This window comes from Nyctereutes procyonoides, unplaced genomic scaffold (genome assembly GCF_905146905.1).
Source record: "Nyctereutes procyonoides isolate TBG_1078 unplaced genomic scaffold, NYPRO_anot_genome, whole genome shotgun sequence".
Taxonomy (NCBI): domain Eukaryota; kingdom Metazoa; phylum Chordata; class Mammalia; order Carnivora; family Canidae; genus Nyctereutes; species Nyctereutes procyonoides.
Window position 1 is genome coordinate 10,012,331 of NW_026575130.1, and position 16,304 is coordinate 10,028,634.

The window sequence follows — 16,304 nt, forward strand, 5'->3', positions numbered from 1 at the left end:
AAATGGCCTGTGCTCTGATCAAACGTAATGAAGCACAAACCTCACTTATCTGAAACTGCTAAATTGCTTGAGAAACGTGTCAGGCTCCCAAAAAACATATGCAAAAAAAAATTTTTTTTATCCCACTCAGCATGAATTGGAACATATGGCAAAATGATTAATTTTACAAAAATTAAAACTGTAAATAGAGCTACACCCTGAATAAAATTAAACTACCTCAGAAAGAGTTCAGAAGAGTGAAGATAAATGCATAGCTTAGATGCTAGTTTGTGCTTGTGTTTTTAAGGCTTCACTGAGGATTTATGATGGGTTGGGGGCGGGGGGGGTGAGGATAAAAGGTGCCTTCCGTCTTTTCAGAGATCCATGAGCAAACAAAGCACAGTATCAACTGGCATTTGTGTTCAAGATTAAACATGTTGGAACAAAATCATGACCAATATTCTCCATCTAAATATTACAGTCCCACCTCTGCAGCAACAATCAGAGTTAGGTGTGGAGACCAGGGGAGGAGGACTAATGGACAAGGATTACTGCAATGAAGATAATAATTTTAAGGGCAGCAAACATTTTGTGAGCTCTTATTCGGTGTCAGACACTGTGCTAAATGCCTGACATATACTAATTCATTCAATCCTCTCCATACTCCTACCACACTAGTACTTAGTCCAACTTTAGAAATAAGTAAACTGAAGCCATAGGTTAAGTAAATTTCATATGTTAACAGAGCCAGTTAAGTAACTTTCCCATGTTAACAGAGCCAGCATATGAAGCAGAGCCAACATAAAAATCATCCAATTCCCCATAATGAACTGGAGCCAATCTATGTTCAAAACACATCAACTTATTCATCAGTGGCACTCAATAAGCAAAATAACTTTACCCTATGCCAAAAACCCTAGGTTAAGGGGCACAAAGAATGAAGTGATACTGCTAGAATTGCATGCTTCAGGGTGAAATGCAAAAACAGATCAGCTAAACCATCCCAAAACATCAGTGAACCCAACCAACTGGCTGACAGTGGCACACAGAGATGTTCTGCAGGAAAGCACGGTTTCCCTCCCCAGGATTAAAGTTGTCACCTGAAGTTGGTGAGGCTCTTTAAAACCTTGCTATGTGAGAATGGAACTGTGTTCCTTATGAATGTTCACTACTTAGATTTCTGGTGTTTTATTTTTTTCCCCTGGGCCTCACAACCAATATGGGGCTCGAACTCACAAACCCAAGATCAAGAGTCACACGCTCCTCTGTATGAGCCAACCAGCTACCCTAGAGTTCTGGTCTTTTTCAACTTTCAGAATGACAATTCCATTATGTTTCCAACCAGAGGGGTAAATAACACTCTTCCCCCTTAATTTTGAAAAGGCACTCCCTGCTCCAACTACTCAAGGATTGGACCCCCAAGTATGTGTTCCCACCAATGTCAGTCATTTCTCCCCACTCCTTTCTCAAGTGAATGCACCATTACCATACCCATAATTTTAGGTGCTACCTCTGTGTTTTTTCATGCAACATAACACCCTTTTTCATGGTATCCCAATAATGGTTGCAGCCTTCCAGACACTGGAAGCAATCCGACTTTGTACAAAAGTTGAGGCAATGCTTTTCACACCACTCCTAATCCTCTTCCATTGATGACTTCAAGATACTGTTCATTTCCTATATTGTTACTAGAGGCATAAAGCCCTAATAACTTGTCACCAAGATGTTGTTTCAGTGTTTTTAAACCAGTGCATTATTTTACATCTGCCCAGACTAAATCTTGCTCTCATAGCCTTGGGAGAGTCTGGTGGAGCAGGAAGTATGTAAGTGTGCCCGAGCTAAGCTCTGAGTATCACGTAATCTAATATGTGGAACTTTCAGGTTAAAGGGACTTACTCCTCTTCAGATGTAACACAGGTTACAGGAAACCATAATCTAGCAGCCAGGGCATCCACACAACAAAAAGGGCAATCCATGTATGGCCAAAAACATGATCTCAGAAGATAGAAATGAGAGACTGTCAGAAGTCAGATGGATAAAAATATTTTTTAAAAATACTAATTTTGGGATCCCTGGGTGGCGCAGCGGTTTGGCGCCTGCATTTGGCCCAGGGCGCGATCCTGGAGACCCGGGATCGAATCCCACATAGGGCTCCCGGTGCATGGAGCCTGCTTCTCCCTCTGCCTGTGTCTCTGCCTCTCTCTCTCTCTCTCTCTCTCTGTGACTATCATAAATAAATAAAAAATTAAAAAAATATTTAAAAAATACTAATTTTGGCCAGCCCTGGTGGCTCAGCGGTTTAGCGCCACCTTTAGTCCAGGGCGTGATCCTGCAGACGTGGGATTGAGTCCCGCATTAGGCTCCCTTCATGGAGCCTGCTTCTCCCTCTGCCTGTGTCTCTGCCTCTCTCTCTCTCTCTCTCTCTTTCTCTCTGTGTGTGTGTGTCTCTCGTGAATATATAAAATCTTAAAAAAAAATTTAAATACTAATTTTAAGAGAAAATGCAATTAATATGCTGCAAAATACATGCAGGGAGGGAGAATTAAGACATAGTAATAAAAGTTTTTGTTTGTTTTTGAGAGAGAGAGAGAGAGAGAGAGAGAGAGAGAGAGGGAGGGAGGGAGGGAGAGAATCCTAAGCAGGCTCTTCACTCAGTGCAAGGCGGGGCTGGACCCCACAACCCCAAGATCATGACCTGCACTGAACTCAAGAGTCAGACTTAACCCCCTGAACCACCCAGGCGCCCCAAAAGATTTTTTTAAAAAGCAAGCATAGAAGTGTGGATTTGGCTGCAAACAGACACTGAAAAAAATTAAACCTTCTTGATTGTAGCCACTGCCCTAGAGTACTCTCTTAAGAAACACTTGTTAATAACTGCCTCCGTTCTCAACAACGTAAGTTGCAAAGGGCTGAAACGCTAAGAATAAAATCAGCTAAGAAAATCACAGTCGTCCAATACGACCTGGAAGGTAACCGCTGAAAATAAATAAACAAACAAACAAACAAATAAATAAATAAAATACAAGTATCACAGTATCCAGATAATCAGTTGCACAACTGACTCCGTAGCCCAGCTCAGGTGGCACAGGGCAGAGTCCTGAAGATGAACAACGAGCTCGGAGCCTCCTCCTGGGCTCTCAGCCACCTTACTCCCACACTCCCAGACCTTACACCGCGCTGTTCTCCGCACAGAGGGGAACAGGTCAAAGTTGCCTAGCCAAGGCGCTCGCAGCGGGACTCGTTCCAGGGCCTCGCAAGCTCCAACTCGGTAACTTCACAAAGGGCTACCACAACGAGGACTATTTTTCTTCTTGCTAACCCACAGGCAAAAGGAAACACAAGACGCGGGGGGGGGGGGGCGGGAAAGAGAGATCGTTTAGGAGAGCAGAAAACAGCTCGGACAAAGACTCATGAAAAATTAACAAACAAAACGAACTGATCGCAGTCCGGGCCTCTGGAAGCAAACTCGGTCTCAGCCGAGCGGCGAGCGCGCGCGTTGCTCCTCAGTATCCTCTCTGCCTGCACCGCCCGGTGCCAAAGTGCATTCAGAAGCCCCTCGCGCGGAGCCTCCATCGCGCCCCGGGGCGGCCGGGATTCAGAGGCGAGGGGACTGGGGCTCGATCCAAGAACACGGGTTCTTTGGGGGGAGCGGAGGAGACGCAGGCCCAGACTCGAGGCTTTTCAACCGCGCCGCGAGGGGCGGGTGGCCGCTGCCCCGGCGCCCACGCCGCCCGTCTGCTGGCGGGAGCCTGCACCTGGCGCGCGCAGCGACCTCGAGCCGGGTACGCTGGCCGCCCGGCGGCTCACCTGGGCGATGCCGGCGCCCATCAGCCCGCCGCCGATAACCGTCACGTGCTTGACGATGATCTTCTTCGCCGAGGCCGAGGCAGTGGACGAGGAGGACACCGAGCGCACGAACTGGCGGGTAACGAAAGCCATGCTGCGCACACAAAGGCGGCGACGACGAGACCCAGCGGGGCTCTCCGCGGCGCAAGGACTAGCAAGGAGCTGACCTCTGGGGGCGGAGGCCCGGCCCGCCCCTGCGGCCCGCGCGCCCGCGCGTTCGGTGACGTCACGGACGGCGGGGGTGGAGACTCGAGGTGCGCCCCGCCCATTGGCCCGCGCCCGCCGGGGACCGCGTTCGAACGACCGAGCGCGGCTTCCGGGCCCACGTGGTCTGGCACGGCTACACCTCCGGGCGGGGAAGGGGGCGTGGTCGCGGCGGCGGGGGGCGGGGCCCGGGAGGTGGGCGGGGGCCCGGGAGGTGGGCGGGGGCCCGGGAGGTGGGCGGGGCCCGGGAGGTGGGCTGAGCGCGGGGGCGGGGGCGGGGGCGGGGCCTGGGAGGTGGGCGGGGCCCGGGAGGTGGGCTGAGCGCGGGGGCGGGGGCGGGGCCTGGGCCCTCGCGCCCTGCGGGCCTCTCCTCGGGAGAGTGTCTGCAGCGGCTGGTGAAACCCAGTGCGTGCGGCCGCCTCGTTAAATCCTCGCCTTTGGTGCTCCTGCATATTTCGGCGCTGAATGAATACGTGCTATTTGGCTGTAGTGATTATTTTCATGTGCTGAGTATTGATTGTTTCTGCTAAAACGGAGAAACGAACTGCTCACACCCAAAACAAATGTCTAACGGCCCGCGAGTTCCAATGCAGAGAGCAGGCCCGCGGGAGGAAAAGGGAGTTGACCTCTAGTTACCCATTTCAACGTCAGACACCCATCAAAGCGGTGGAAGTGGACGGCGGAAGGTCAAAAAGCAGACGTTGTGAAGTTACATGTAAATATGGAAAGCATGGGGAAAGCATGTCTTTCCAAACAATGGAAGATTTGGATACCAATTAGCTCAGTCTTCCCATTCGTGTGAATAATTTCTGGTTACTCTACTTTAGTAATATAGAATATTATTCTTTAAAAACATAATAAGAACCCCCAAACACACCATCCGAACAAAAGTTGGCCTCTCCTAGCAGAAGTAACCCACACAGCGAATCCTGTGTTCACCATTCTTTTGCTTTGATCTCATTTTTATATCTAATTCTGTAAAAATAGGGGAGAAGCGCTGTTGCTCAGCGCTGTTAGGCTTGGAGCTATACTAGGATCGCCACGTGGTTAAGGAGACGGTGTTGTATCTAAACAACTCAAGTCCCGTTGAGTGCTAGAATGTAGCGAATACAAAAGCCAATGGGACTAGACCTGGAAAAAAAAAAAAAGATTACATAAAGAAACCTCGTAACTTGCAGAACAATGAAGCACAGAGAATTCTAGGCAGAGGAAGCAGCACATGCAAAGGTAGAAACAGAAGAAAATATTGCCTGGGGAAAACAGAGGAATTAGGTGTGGTTAGAAGTGAAGCTAGAAGGATGCATGCATGGATGATGATTCGTTAGGTGGATTTTACTTTTCTGTTCTCGTTTACAAGTTGTGTCTGATGCAAGGCCAAACATCCAAACATATTTAGTGTTGTCACAAGAAACACTTTTTAATTAAAACGTTTGTAATGTAAAATAGTGCCTGAGTATGCTACATTTTCAGATCTGTTTTCCCCTGGAAAGAATAGCCACCGCCATGAGGCTGTCCTATCTGAAGGTGTGATGTAAAGACAGGAGCACAGCCAGGAGAGTAAGGAGTCCTGGCTCTGTCACCTGTGTACAGTATGACCTTTGCAGCAGTTGTTCTCTCTGGGCTCTGGTGTCCTTGTCTATCAAAAGAAATGGTTGGATACCTTTCCAGCTGTTCCATACTGAGAGTCTATCCCCAGTTTACAGTCTTTTCAAGCTGAAGGGCCACCCTACCCGGCCCCCACTCCAGCCCAGTCCTGATCAAATGACAGTTACAGTAGAATCACTCTTCTTTTACCAAGATTGCAAGGCTTTTCCCAACTGTGGCCTTGGCCTTTCACCTATGACAGTCTGTTTTCAGGGCTCAGGTTCTTGACTACTGTGCTGTTTTGCCTGTCTTCCTAACAACCCTAAGATTCCACTGCTCTCCTCCTCTGAGGGTGAGGAAGCCAAGATTCTGAGTGGTCAAAATCGTTTATTAAATATAATTCATCTAAAAACAAGCCAGGCTCAGATCTGAACCCACTCAGATCTCAAGGCCCTTTTTCATAATTCCATCCTTCTTAGTGCCCCTGGTGCTAGATCACTGTACTCCTCTCCTTTTAAAAACTTTATCCACAGGATAAAGACCAAACTGCTAAGTCCTAGCCCCAACATTCTAAATTCATCTATTTCCTTCTCTCTCTCCACGGGTACCTTAAATTCGAGCCATAAAGAACCAAAGTTACTTCTCCTAACTTCTAAATTATCTTTCATAAAGATTCCAATTGTCAGTTTATTTATAAATAAGTTGAAGGCTAACACACATTTTAGCTAACTATAATTCTCAGACATTTTCAGAATCAGATATATAGGGGATTCCTGGGTGGCTCAGCGGTTTGGCGCCTGCCTTTGGCCCAGGATGCAATCCTGGAGTCCCGGGATCGAGTCCCGCGTCAGGCTCCCTGCATGGAGCCTGCTTCTCCCTCCTCCTGTGTCTCTGCCTCTCTCTCTCTCTCTCTATGTCTATCATAAATAAATAAATCTTAAAAAAAATAATCAGATATATAGACTTCACAAGACTGACAGTGACTCTTTATTTTCAAAAGTAAAATGAGTGATTTTAGAGATAATAAGTAAGTTCTTCATTGCTTTATGTGATCAAGAAACATCTGATTCTAGGTGCTGAAAAACTCAGAGGCAACTAGAATGTGGTCTCTGCCTTTCAAAGGCTCATTATATAGTAGGAGAAATAAAGATGGAAGTGACTCATGAAGCAGTGTTGTGAGTGCTCTCCATGGGGGAATTCAAGGGACCATAGAGGAGGTTAGCTTGGGGGAGGGGGGCGGTCTCAGGGGTAACAGCTAACATACTTAATGAATGCTCAATTTGCTAGACTCTTCGCTAACCATGTCTTTTCGCTCTTCACCAGTGTCCTAAACCACTTCATCATGATAGAGATATTACAGCAGAGTAGTGAGGCTGTGTAGAAGGTTATCCAGCAGAAGAAGAGTTATAAGGATATTTCAGAGAGAAAAATGTATCTCTAGATTGTGAAGAAAAGGAAAAGAGAAAGTGGTCTGGAAATACAATTAACGTAGTATGAACATAGAGATGAGATTGGAAGGTAGCAGAGGCCAGAGCAGGGTAGATCTTTTTATAAGAGTCATGGTTACAGTGACATTTAAATTTTTTTCAAGGTTTACTTAGAAATAATTGCAAACTCATAGAAAAATCACAAGAATAAGGATAATGCAAAGAAACTCATATACCCTTTACCCGAATTTACATATTGTAAATATTTTATATATTTGCTTTATCTCTCTCTCTCTCTTTTTTTTTTTTTTTTTTGAGAGAGAGAGAGAGGGAGAGCAAGCAAGGGACAGAGGGAGAGGGAGAGAGAGGAAACCCAAGCAGGTTTCAAGCTCAGTGTGGAGCCCAATGTGGGATTTGATCCCAAGACCCTGAGATCACAATCCAAGCTGAAATCGAGTCTGATGCTCAATCAACTGAGCCACTTAGGTGCCCCTGCTTTATCATTTTTTATCTTATCTATGTCTATCTCTATATATATTTATCCATAATATTTAAGATATGTATAATATATAAAGAGAAATATAAAATTTCTGAGCTGTTTGTAGGTAAGTTACACATATCATTAGTATTTCAAGGTATATTTCCTAAGAATTGAGTGATTCTCTTATATAACCATAGTACAGTTATCAACAGTGGTAAATGTAATATTGTTAAAACATTTCTATCTAATCATCTGTATTTCAATTTTGTTAATTGATCCAATAATATCATTCATAGATTTTTTTTTCCTTCTAGTACTGAATCCAATCTAGGTCAGGTATGGCATTTAGTTTCACCTCTCTCTCTCTCTCCCTCCCTCTCTCTCTCTCTCTCTCTCTCTCTCTCATTGAATAACACATTTATTGAGGGTTTAGTTAATTTTTAGTTTTATGTTTAGGCACTGGCTTTGCCATGAACATTGTGTTTGTGTACAGGAAACTATATAAAGGACTTAAATATCCTTTGGAGAGATCTTTCAAAAACTATAATAATTGACAACCCACCGCACACCCTTTCCATGGGAAGAGAGTTGCTAAACAAATTCAGACTGGAAAAAAATACAACAGGGGCAAATGCTACCAAACAACATGATGGGAGAAAAACAGAATTGGGAATTAGAAATGCCAAATTGGTATATTCCTTGTGGAAAACTTTCTTTTAAATGAAGCACACATAGTACATAAACAAAGTCTCCTAGTAAGACTGAATAAGAAGATACTATAGGATATACAACTTTCAATAACATTCTCAAAGTTGTTATATTTGTAATTCAATCATAAAAACATTTTAGAACTACAAACCATGTTCTTCTAGTCTAATTTGACATTCTGAAATTCCTGAGACCATTTTTGTGAATGTATTTGTGTCCTTTGTCAATTCTTCTTTGAATTATGACTACAACTAGATTTGAGCCATCATTGGAAGGTGTATTTTGCATTATGAATATATTCACAAGATATGTCTGAGACTTGCTTCACAATAAATCAGTGCAGAATGGGTATGATGGAAAGTAGGTTGGGTATAGATGAAATAAGATTTGTGCTTGACTTTTGTAGGTATTGTTCATAAAAAATGTCCATAATAAAATAAATAAAAAGAAGAAAATAGAAAAACTGCATATGGTATTTAAATGTGTTCAATTTAGGTCACTACTTTTATTTGCTTGCATTGTGAAATATGGTTTTAAAAATTTCATCTTGGTTCCTAGATAAAATCATTTCAGTTATCCTTTATCTCAAACACAATGTATGGCCTAAATGTTAAAATACTTTATCCTAGATACTATTTATTATAAAAAGAACATGGTTTGCGTCCTTGTTTTTAAACTCCTCTTCAATGAAATAACATTGAGTCAACTTGTTATGTTCCTATTCTATTTCAGGTTATTATGCTAGTTATTGCAAAGAGATTTATTTCATATATCATACATTTCAAGTGTGCGATTCAGTGACTTTTACCAAATGGTGCAACCATCACTAGAAATCAGCTTTAAAACATTTTCATCCCCCCAAGAAGATCCCTAATGCCTTTTGAAGCTAATCCTCATTCCTACTCCGAGCCCCAGGCAATCACTCATCTACTTTGTTTCTATATATTTACCTTTTACAAAACATCTCATATAAATGGAATAATTTCATACATTGTCTTAGCAAAGCATTTTTGGGTTTTTTTTTTTTAAGATTTTATTTATTTATTTGTGAGAGGCACAAAGAGTGATGTAGAGACGTAGGCAGGGGGAGAAGTAGGCTCCCTGCGGGGAGCCGGATGTGGAACTCGATCTCAGGACCCGGGGATCACAACCTGAGCGAAAGGCAGACTCTCAACAACTGAGCCACCCAGGTGTCCCAGCAAAGTGTCTTTTAGTTGTGATTTATCTGCAGTATGCCATGTGTCAGCAGTTTGTTCCTCCTCATTATTGAAGTGTATTTCACTGTATGGATCTACCTACCATATTTGGTCTATTCATTCACCAGCTGATAGACATTTAAGTTGCTTTCAGTTTGGGGCTATCATGAATCATGCTGATAGGAACATTCTCAAACAAGTGCTTGTTATCATTTCTCTTACAGAAATACCTGAAGACAGAATTGCTGAGAATTAGAGTGGTTTTATGTTTAATTTTTTGAAAAGCCACAAAACTTTCCAAAGTGACCATACTATTTCATATAACCACCATCGATATATAGTGGTTTCCATTTCTCCACATCTTCACCAACATGTGTTATTTTCTGTCAATTTATTATAGGCTATATTTTCTGTCTTATTTCTCATTCTGGTGTGAAATGGTACCTCCATGGTTTTCTCTTGGATTTCCCTAATGTTGAACGTCTTTGCATGTGCTTATTAGCCATTCATGTATCTTCTTTTTAAAAATATCTGTTCATATCTTTTATTCACTTTTTCATTGGTTTTATTATCAGTTTGGACTCATGAATTTCTAATTATTCCAAAGGTGTATAATTCATTACTGGATTTAATTAGTTTGAGATTCAAATTGTTCCAGATTTGGCCAGTGGGAACCTCTTCAAGATGGTTCCTTGTGACATTCCCCCATTCTTTTCTGAATACCTCCTAACTTTTTGGCATAACATCTTGTACCTACTCTGCCCTAGTTCCAGAAACATTCGTTTTATGAGGAGCCTCAGTTCCTTTTAATGGGAATGATATTGGAGACCGAGTTCTGAGCACAACTACACTTTAAAGAGATTAGTCTGGAAGCTATCTGATGGGTATATTCGTTCTCTATTGCTATGTGACAAAGTATCTTAAAACTTAGTGGTTGAAAAAAATGATCTTACGATTTTTGTGGGTCAGGGAATCAGGAACAGCTTAGCTGGGTGGTTCTATCTAATGCTTCTGCATGAGATTATAGCCAAGATGTCATGTAAGCCTGTCATCTAAAGACTTGACTGGGGCAGGTATGTCTGTTTCCAAGATGACTCGCCTACACGGCTATTGGCAGGAGGTGCCAGATTCTTTCTATTAGTAGAGGACCACGGTTCCTTGCCATTTAGGCATCTCCAGAGGGTCAGCCATATTCAGTGTGGAAGGGAACTACAGCAAGAATCCATAAGGGTGACCACACAATCACAATGTCAAGGTCATAAAGACACTTTTCTCTGTTATTTTAAGATTTCTTATTTTACTTTTCACATCCAGGCCTGTGACCCTCTAAATTGTTTTTTATATGAGATGTGACAGAAGGAGTCATGGTTCACATATTCCTGTATGTTGATGTCCAACTGATGCCACACCAGTTGCATTTTATGGAAAATCCCACCCATTCCCCCACCATATTACAGTGGCATCTTTGTCACAAATCAGGTGCCCTTATGTGTGTGAGTCCGCTTCACTGGTCTGTTTGACTTCGTGCTTATACCACACCGTCTTGCTTATTGTAGCTTTATATAGAGAGTCGGCATCTCAGTATCATGGTTGTTTGGGCTATTCTGGCCCCTTGTTTTTACAAGTACATATTTTTTAAAGATTTTATTTATTCATGAGAGACACAGAGAGAGAGGCAGAGACATAGGCAGAGGGAGAAGCAGACTCCCTGAGGAAAGCCCAACACGGAACTCGATTCCAGAACTCCAGGGTCACGCCCTGAGCCAAAGGCATATGCTTAACCACTAAACCACCAGAGGTCCCTTACAAATACATTTTTTGTTTAGCTTTCACCACCTTTTGTGACTACTGATGCTCAGGCCCAACTCTGGTGTGATTCTGATTTAACTGGTCTGGGGTGGAGCCAACACATCAGCATTTTTATCAAACTCCCCACGTAAGTCTCAAATACTGCCACAGAATTGAGAATCACTGATGTAGTGGAACTCCGTTCTGTGACAGCAGGACACATCAAGGCTCACAGAAGTTACATGCTTACCGAAAGTTACACAGAGACAGTAATTGCAGAACCAGGGCTCCCATCCAGGTGTTCTTTTCCAGTTCCATCCTCTTCCAACCACCTGTATTTATTTCTGGACGTGCCCACTGTAGATAAATATAGAAAAGCAGGGAGGAGAAAGATGCCCAGAAACTTTGCGCCTCCCTACTTGAGGGTGGACAGGATATTAGGTTAAGAGTGCATGGACACAGCCAAGATGCTCAGTGCGGAAGGCTAGGGGGGTGGCATTAGCAAGCTGTGCAGAGGGGATCCCTGGTGGCTCAGCACCTGCCTTTGGCCCAGGGCGTGGTCCTGGGGGCCCGGGATCCAGGTCCGGGATCAAGGCCCGCATCAGGCTCCCTACATGGAGCCTGCTTCTCCCTCTGCCTCTCTCTCTGTATGTCTCTCATGAATGAATGAATGAATAAATAAATTAGAATAAGAAAGAAAGAAAGAAAGAAAGAAAGAAAGAAAGAAAGAAAGAAAGAAAGCTGTGCAGAGTTCTAAGAGATCTGGAAACTGAGGCCCAGAGAGATCCTATGGTCAGTTCCTGGCACTTGCATCGAAATGTGCCATGGCCCTTGTCCCCACCTCCCCTCTACATCTGGCTTTCCACCCAGGTATGCTCACTCTCCCCACCAGCTTTAGTTCTGGTCCCTTAGAAGTTTTCGTCTACAACTTACCTCTGCATGCATCATGGGATGATTCCTGAAAGAAGCCAAGCCTTACTGTTTTCTATACAATTACATGTCTTATTAACAGAGCAGAAAGAATTTACCACTCACATGGCTAAATGATATTAAGCTAATCTCAGGCCCCCAGAGAAATGGTCTTTAAAAAAAGATACTTTATTTATTTATGAGAGACACAGAGAGAGAGAGGCAGAGACACAGGCAGAGGGAGACGCAGGCTCCATGTAGGGAGCCTGACACGGGACTCCATTCCAGGTCTCCAGGATCAGGCCCTGGGCTGAAGGGGGCGCTAAACCGCTGAGCCACTGGGGCTGCCCTAAGATTTTATTTATTTATCCACGAGAGACAGAGAGAGGCTGAGACACAGGCAGAGGTAGAAGCAGGCTCCATGCAGGGAGCCCGACGTGGGACTCGATCCAGGGTCCCCAGGATCACGCCCTGGGCTGAAGGTGGTGCTAAACCACTGAGCCACCCAGACTGCCCTATTCTGATCATTCTTAACACAGTAGCCAGAGAGAATCCATTCCATTTTAAGTCATGTCATGTCCCTTCTCTATTCAAAACGCTTCATGGTCCCCATCTCAGATTGAGCCATCGTCTCTATCATCTGCCCTTTCCTCCAACTTTATCATTTCCTCTCCTGCTACCATTCTTTCTTGTCCCATTCCTCCAACATTTCAGACACACCCCTGCATTAAGGCCTGTGGCCTTGCTGTTCCTCCTGTCTAGATGTCCCCAGGGCTTGCTCTTTGCTTCTCCTGGGTCTTCACTCAAATATCAGCTTCCCATGGGGGCTTTCTCTGTCCTCTGTACCTAAAAGTGCAACCTCTCCCTGGCATTTTGCATCCTTTCCCTGGTTTTAGTTTGGTCTTTAACATTTATGACTAAATATGCCACACATCTTATTTACTTATTCACTGTCATTTTTTTCTCTTTTGGAAATTAAGCTCTTTCACATCAGAGATCTTTGTTTTGGTTGCTTCTATGCCCCAATATCTAGAGTGAGTCTCATAATTATTTTATGCATGAATGAGTATGGCTATTACATTGCCCTTAATGTTGAGCATTTGGATTGCTTGTCTTTCTTGTCTTTCCTTTTTTCTCTTTTGCTATCAAATATATCACTGCAATGAATAATGAATAACTTATCCAAAACTATTTTTATCTCATTATTACCCATAGTTATATCTTAGAAGTAGAATTGATTGAGACAAATGGTATGAATACTTACTTAAGAAAACTTCTGGGAGTAATGAGTTTTGATCTACAGAAGAGTTGCAAAGATGGTTCTGAGAGTTCACGTATTCCCTTCACCCAGTTTCCCCTAATTTTGACATCTTATGTAACCAAAGTACACTTGTCAAAAATGAAGACATTAACACTGAAGACAATGCTAGAAACTAAACTCCAGACTTCACTGGGATTCTCAGGTTTATCCGTTAATATATTATTCTATTCCAGAATTCAATGTAGGATACGAGTCTACATTTAGGAACAAATACTTTAAAAACCTTCATGCATATTCTTAAAATTTTCTCCAGAAATGTAGCTTCAGTCTAAATTGCCAGCAGCAGTGTATGAATGCTTCTCCCTCATCAATATTTAGTATTTTCCTTTTAAGATACATCTTTAAAACATAATGGGTAAAAAATGGTATCTTACTGTTTTACTTGCATTTTCAATGAATTTAAACATTCTTTCACATTTTATTTATTTTTTCAGTAGGCTGAGATCAAGAGTCGCATGCTCTATCTACCAACTTAGCCAGGAAGCCCCCACCTATTTTTAAAATTAGGTGTTCTACTGGCTGAATTATAAGCAAGAATATAAAATTTTTGTCAAGACTGGCATAATTATTTTTCATTATTTGCCAACTGTCATTTTAGAATATGGGAGTTTTCTGTTTTTATGTCGGCAAATCCATTGTGCTTTATATTTGTGATTGAATCTATTACTTTTTTATGCTCAGAAAAGTAATTCCCATTCCTATATCAAATGTTTCATAGATGCTTACATATATATATTCATACATATAATATTAGTTCTATTTTTTAGAACTAACTCTAGATTTCAGTAAATGAAAAAATAAAATGTGTTTATTTTTTAAAATTTTTATGTAATCAGCCTCCAAGCTGTTCTCATCTTTTTAAAGATTTTACTTGGGTGAGAGAGAGTGCAAAACCAGTGGGGGGGGGGGGAGGCAAAGGGAGAGGGAGAAGCAAGCTCCTCGCTGAGCAGGGAGTTGGATGCAGGACTTGCATGATCCCAGGACCCTGAGATCACCACCTGAGCTGAAGACAGATGCACCCCAAGCACCCAAAAATGTGTTATTTTAATTTTCTAAATAATTAAACAATTGTTTTAGCACTTTTTAAAATATTATTTCCTGTTACTTCATGGCATGATGCCACTTTTATACTAGAGGATATGGGTTTATTATCTCTATTCTGATTAATCTGAATATTCTGATGTTAGTATAAAACTGCTGATTTATTATATTTTTTAAGGTTTTATTTATTTGAGACAGAAAGAGAGAACAGGAGCCGGGGAAGAGGTAGAGGGAGAAGCAGATCCCCCACTGAGTAGAGCCTTTGGGGGTTGATCCCAGGACACAGAGATCATGAGTTGAGCTAAAGTTAGACTCTTAACCAACTGAACCACTCAGGCACCCTTAGTAATTTATATTTCAGAAGATAGTATTGATCTGGAAATAAAAAGCTTGTATATGTGGTCAAATAATTTTCGACAAGGGTACCAAGACCATTCAGTAAGTAAAAGATAGCCTCTTCAACAAATGGTGCTGGGGACATTGTGTCACCACATGCAAAAGAATGAAGTTAGACTTTACCTTAACCACATACAAAAATCGGCTCAAGACGGATCAAAGACCTAAACAAAAAAGCTCAAACTGTAACATTCCTAGAAGAAAACGGGGAGAATTTCATGACACTGGATTTGGCCATGATTTCTTGATAGGACACAGGCACAGGCAACAAAAGAAAAAATAGATAACACATTGGACTTCATCAAAATTAAAAACTTGTGCATCAAGGTTTTTAAACTGGCAGAGGTGTCACAGATTGTAGGAGCTGAGGGTTTAAATAAATGGAGTAACCATAAATAGTAAGGAGGGCTAGGAGTAACTGGGTGATGAGATTTGGGAGCCTTCTGTGGGCTGCTAGAACAAAAATACCAGCCTGGCTATGCTATAAATAACGGTACGTATTTCTTACAGTTCTGGAGGCTGCAAGTCCAAGATGGGGGCAGATTCAGGATCTGCTGCGAGCCTTCTCCCCGGTTCTGTGACAGCTGTCTTCACATAGCTCCTCAAATGGCGGATGGGCAAGGGAGCTCTCAGAAGCCTCTTTCATCTTTCATAAGGACACTAATCCCTTCATAAGGGCTGCACCTCATGACCTCATCACCTCCTTGAGGTCCCACTCCACAGACCATCACATTGGGATTAGGTTTCACTAAGCGAACTGGGGGGAGGAGGGGGAGAAGGGGGCACAAACATTTAGTCTACAGCAGGAAGTTCTCCAGTAAGGCCACTTTAGATCAGAGATGACCTCTGAGCTGTGATGGCAGGAGGAAGAGTGGGACATGGAAAAAGCCAGCAGGGGGCTCATCTGTAAGCAAAATCCGCAGGCTGAGGCATTTAAAAAAACTGTTCTCCTGGAGCTGAGTAGGGTAAGGGAGACAGAAGCCACTCCTTTGCCACACTGGGCTTATGTCCATTCATCCCTCCCTCAAATAATGCTGGATTTGGGTGTGGGAAATCAGAAATGTGAACTGTGACATAGTCCTGAGAGTAACTGCTCTGAGGGGATATTTTATTTTATTATTACTTTTTATTTATTTATTTGACAGAGAGAGAGAGAGAGAGAGAGAGAGAGCACACAAGCAGAAGCAGGGGGAGCAGCAGAGGGAGAGGGAGAAGCAGGCTCCCCACCGAGCAGGGAGCCGGATGTGGGGCTCCATATCAGGACCCTGGAATCATGACCTGAGCCCAAGGCAACTGCTTAAACTTAACCAACTGAGCCACTCATGCATCCCTGAGGGGATATTTTCAAAGAATTATCCTCCAATCTAAAGCCATGTTTCTGTTACATTGTAGCCATCTCTCTCTCTCTCTCTCTCTCTCTCTCT

At 42.9% G+C, this 16,304-nt stretch overlaps 1 protein-coding gene across 1 annotated transcript in view; it reads right to left on the reverse strand.

Moving 5' to 3' along the window:
* HADH (hydroxyacyl-CoA dehydrogenase) overlaps positions 1-4,005 on the reverse strand; it is a 44,713-nt gene extending 40,708 nt beyond the window's left edge. Inside the window, exon 1 of the mRNA XM_055342462.1 lies at positions 3,787-4,005. Coding sequence (XP_055198437.1) covers positions 3,787-3,918 — 132 coding nt within the window. The 5' untranslated portion in view covers positions 3,919-4,005. The remainder of the gene's footprint in view (positions 1-3,786) is intronic.
* Between the last annotated feature and the right edge of the window lie 12,299 nt (positions 4,006-16,304).